This window comes from Astatotilapia calliptera, chromosome 23 (genome assembly GCF_964374335.1).
Source record: "Astatotilapia calliptera chromosome 23, fAstCal68.1, whole genome shotgun sequence".
Classification (NCBI taxonomy): Eukaryota; Metazoa; Chordata; class Actinopteri; order Cichliformes; family Cichlidae; genus Astatotilapia; species Astatotilapia calliptera.
Window position 1 is genome coordinate 19,102,438 of NC_137443.1, and position 5,083 is coordinate 19,107,520.

At 39.2% G+C, this 5,083-nt stretch overlaps 1 protein-coding gene across 1 annotated transcript; it reads left to right on the top strand.

Annotated features, from left to right (window-relative positions):
* The first annotated feature begins 587 nt into the window (after window positions 1-587).
* LOC113017864 (macrophage mannose receptor 1-like) lies at window positions 588-3,939 on the top strand. The gene is made up of 4 exons (XM_026160971.2): window positions 588-720; window positions 2,208-2,515; window positions 2,876-3,162; window positions 3,257-3,939. The coding sequence occupies exons 2-4, from the start codon at window positions 2,242-2,244 to the stop codon at window positions 3,443-3,445; spliced, it is 750 nt and encodes a 249-aa protein (XP_026016756.2). The 5' UTR covers window positions 588-720; window positions 2,208-2,241; the 3' UTR covers window positions 3,446-3,939.
* Window positions 3,940-5,083: the final 1,144 nt, after the last annotated feature.

Genomic DNA, 5,083 nt, shown 5'->3' on the forward strand with positions numbered 1-5,083 from the left:
ATTCACTGCCATTGACGTCTATAGCCGTCAATGGCAGTGAATGAGTCAATGGGTTTAACTCATTCACTGCCAATGGCTGGCAGTGAATGAGTTAATTCTTTTGAGCAGTGTATAAGTTAAGGTAAACTTATTAAATTAATGAGGCAGTTAAAGGTTGTAAACCTTGAATGGAGAAAGTGCGGGACGTCCTGCTAATTGTGGTTTACCAACTTTGTCTTTCTCTGAAGCTGCTGTATTCACTGTTATTTATATTTACATATATATTTTTTTTAAAGATTAAACAATTGAAAATATGGTGTGCATATATTATACAAACACAAATATTAAAACAATGTTTGTACACTAACGTTTCAGAAATTTTTTTAAGGCATATGTGTCGTCTTTCACGCTATTTCAACAACACTCAAACACAAAAATCCTCACCTTTGACAGTTTTCTGTCAGTAGGTTGTGGTGGTTTGCATGTACACGATCCCTGAAGGCTCTAGAAAGGGACTAAGTAAATATCCAGAACAAATTGAATTTGAATGCTGCTGCTTTGCTTCTGATTTAAATGACTTGGGGGGGGGGTGCCACACCAGAGCTATCCATCAATTTAGTTGGGACATAGATGGCAGGTTTTGCATGAAGCTCTGAATCACCACTGGTATCTTTTCAGACTTGTTGCAGAGGGATCATAACCGGAGTGAATTTCAAAGCTTCCCTGCTAACATCTACCAAGGTAAGTGCTGCTGTACAAACAGGTCTGAGGAATGAATGGGAGAGACTAATATTTATAAAGAGATTAAGAGAAAACAGTGTTATAGCCACGTAAGTTTGGCTGATTTCAGTTTAAATCTGCTGAAACATTATGTTAAAAGCAGTTTAACTTCCTGAGACTAGCATGTATGCATGTACAACTCATTCTCTATTTTTTCTTTAGTCATTTTAGAGCAATTTCACTAAAACAACCATCTGAGACTTAGGTTAACACATTACGTCTTTGTCTGATTTTGATTTTGTTGTAATGTTTTACACTGACTGACAGCAAATAGTAGTAAAATTTATAGCTGACAAAATATGTAGTGAGCAAAGTGACAATAAACACAGCTCAACTGAAAGAGAACTGAATTGGTTTAACTCCTGTTTTCATGTCAGTGATTGAAAACCATGATTAATTAAACTGTCACATAGATATAGGATCAAGTATAGATAAAAAAAATAATAATTAAAAAAGGCAGCTCATTAAAGAAGTATTCCTGTATAAACTGGACCACAGTCACTGTAGTGTCTGAAAGTACTTGGTGTCACACAACTCAACATAGTCTAACTAACGAGACGCAGAACCAAGACAGATCATGACACTTAATTGCTAAAGAGTTATTATATCTACATTTTTGAAACAGCCGTTTATAGAGGAATTAACCTGAAATAACCAAAATGCTATTTATGTCATCAAAGGGTTAGTAGGGATAATTACAAGAGGCTCTCAAGATACAGGTTGGCAGATACACAAGTTTAACTGACGCTGATAGCTCAACGATCCAGCGAAGACTAGTGCAGACTCGCCATCTAAGTGGTGCAGTAATCAGCTGGGATCAGTGGCTGGTGCGGTGATGAGCAGGTGTGTGGGCTAGCAGCGGGAGCCCGCAATGAGCGTCGCCGCGGCGAGAGAGAGAGTGAGAGAGAGCAAACAAACCACAAACATATTGCCCAATAGAGTATCGACCAGCGGGGCACAGGGACCATGACAATTTGTCATCAAAGATCCATTTAGACTGGTCTACACTGTTAGTGCTCTTTAAACATCAAAATAAACTAAAACTCAATATGCTGGGTCAGATGACCCAGGATCGTGACAAAGGGATCAGACACTGAACACAGTGTATGATCCGCCAAAGAAGAACAAAAAACAAAAGCTATCTCACTATTCAGTTTGATCTCACTCGCACTCTTATTTTGTAAATGTCATTACAACAATTTATTTAAATTAGTATTTCTATTGTTTTGTGTTCTTTTCTTTTTAAATAATAGGACATTTCACTTGAAATTTGAAATGTTTTATTGATTTCTTTAAACACACAAGCACCTATATCTGTGCAATTTACTCTAGTTGTGTTTAATGAAGAGTTTATTGTTCCCAGCATTTATCAGTAGAGCATTATGTGGACACAGTAGACGCTGCTCTTCCTCACTATAAAATTTCTGTTCTGTGTCCTGTCTGTGCAGGCTTTTTGTCCACTTTTCTCCTGTGAAAAACACAATGACGAAGCACGTTGCCCTCTTGCTCATTCTTTTCCCCGTGTGTGGACATCTGCTGGACATCAAGTTTTATAATAACCCTTACGAGTATACCTGGGAAGAGGCAGTAGCATTCTGCAGGAAGAACCACACTGACTTGGTCCGAGTGAGAACTGCAGAAGAGAATAAAGCTCTACAGCACTCTGGATGGATCGGTTTGTCCCGGAAGAATGCAACAAGTCCATGGAAATGGTCCAGAGGAGACGAAATAGCCATCTTCACACCATGGGATCGCGGTAAATTCTCATACTCCTTAGATGTTACAAGACCAAACTTACTGGTAATTATTCCAAACTTATTTGCATTGTGACCTGAAATCAGTTTGAGAAATTTTGAGCATTCAACAATTTGAGTGGTGAGAAAGGATCAGATTTACAGTGTGGAGCAGTGTTGTCTACCACAGTGTTGACTGTAATGAGTTTCATGAAGTCCCAAACCAACTGTTTCAGCTGGAACTTCAGCAAGGAGGGTTTGTTACACACATAAACACTGTACTGGTAAAATGATTTGATACTGAATCTAGTTGAATAGACCTTTAAAACATCTCTGAAATCCATCCCATTCTTTTTTCTCTATTGTACTTCGACTCCTTGCAGCACCAGAAGAGGATGAAAACTGTGTGAACAGAAAAAGCGACGGAAAATGGGAAAGCGAGGAGTGTGATGAAAAAAAAACTTTCCTATGTTATGAGGAAAAGTTGATTCTGGTGAAGGAGAATAAAACATGGGAGGAGGCATTAGAACACTGCAGGTCTCTGGATGGAGCGGTCACAGAAGATCCAGCCTCTTCATACAGGAACCACGGCTATGACCTGGCCTCCCTGATCACTCCAGATGACTACACCACTGCACGAGAGACCGCAAAAGAGGCTACCACTGATGAGGTTGGGCAGTTTTCTGCATGCGTTTGTGTTGGTGAGAGACTCATAACTATACTTACTGTAACTTTATTTGTTTCTCTTTGTTTACTGTTGGCAGGTGTGGACAGGCCTGTGTAACCTGGCTGGTGAGTGGCTGTGGGTGGGTGGAGAAGAAATGCAATATGAGGATATCCCAAAATGCCCGACCGAGGGCCTCTGTGGCATCCTCGAGAAGAATGGTAGTTCACCCTACGGCATAAGAAACTGCCAGCAGAAAAGGAACTTTCTCTGTTCCAAAATGAATTAAGTACTGTACTTAAGTAAAAATTTGATATATCTGTACTTACCTTTCCATCTTATGACACTTAGATACATGTGTGTCAAAGTAAACAGGAGAAATAATCCAAAGCAGACTCCACAGACAGGGTTAAACAAAAATGAACCGTTATTCAGGTATATGAGTGAGTCCAAAATTAGAAATTCCAAGAACAATGGGAACCTGGCCAACACTTTACACTACCAGTTAAAGGTTTTTGAGTTAGAATAATTGTACCTTCATTCATGATGCATGTTACAAATATATCAGTTAATATAGTCAGTACATTGAAAAGGTGAGAAATAGTGATGAGATGTTTTCATACTGTTAGATTATACAATGACGACAGATTAATGCAAACCAGAAAAATCATAACGTCTTGTTATATGTGTTATTTTCCTAATGTAGTTGTGTGACATGTCAAGTAAATACTGGACTATACATAATTTAAAAGTTGTCTCAAGTCAATAAAGATATTAAATAAAGATTAATGTGCAGTTAAGCAATTATTTGTCTTTATAAGCAGTGGTGAGGGAACCATATGGTTACTTTCACTGCTATGAGGCTTTTTTTACATCCTAAAACAGGCCGTCTTGTATTCCTTTTGAAAAAAATGTTTTACAGAATTCGAGAAGTACACTCTAACTACGTACATAGGAATTTGTTATGAAACAGCTGTGTGCAGGCAGGAGTGGTAGTAGGAGGACCCAGTGTGCAGACACTCGGAGGTGGAACTTGAACTCAAAACAGCTTTAATACTGAACTCAAAAGGGTACCAATAGTGATGTGTCCTGTGTGTCGAAGCGTCGAATCGTGTGTCGGGTAATCTCGGGGCGTTTTTTTGTGAAGCGCGTATCGAGGCTTGCTTTGATTACGTATGCAGTGACGTTCGAGGCCTCGCGGGCAGTCCGTACCACGTGACTGATTCAGGGACTGGTTCACCGGTTCGCGCCAGATTCGAAATAAAATGGGCAGAAAAACAGCTGATTCCCCATCACACTGTGTTGTGGAATTGGATTACGTATGTGCTACATAGTTACTTGTGCATTTCATATTCGATGGAACCAGCAAGGAAGAGATGGGTTTTTTTTTTAATTTTGTCTCTCCTAATAAAGTATGCACACAGTAATAAATATCACAAATGATAAACACCAAAATATAAATAAACAACACTACACATCCTATAATCTGATTTCTGTCTTTTAGTTTATTAAAAAGTGAAACACCAAACACTAGTTTGTGTCATTATCCAGATGTACATAAGCATGATTACACAGGTACTAGGAGCGGGTTTTGATTATCGATTAAAATCGATTCTAGCTTGGATAACGTGATATCGATTCATTAACATCCTGAATCGATTTTTAATATAAATATTATTACATTTCAACCACCACCAAACAGCTAAAACAGTAAATGAGAGGAGGTACACCGATACTGCACAAAGACGTAAACACAAAGCGCGGACCGCTGACGGATCAGAATCAGTGAGATGTCGCCTTTCTCACCAGACAGCACGGACACGGTCGGGGCTGAAAGCCGACAGTTCACTGATTCTGATCCGTCGGCGGGTCCGTGCTTCGTGTTTACGCCTTTTTTGCGCTGATTCTGAAGCTGCAGGTTTTATTT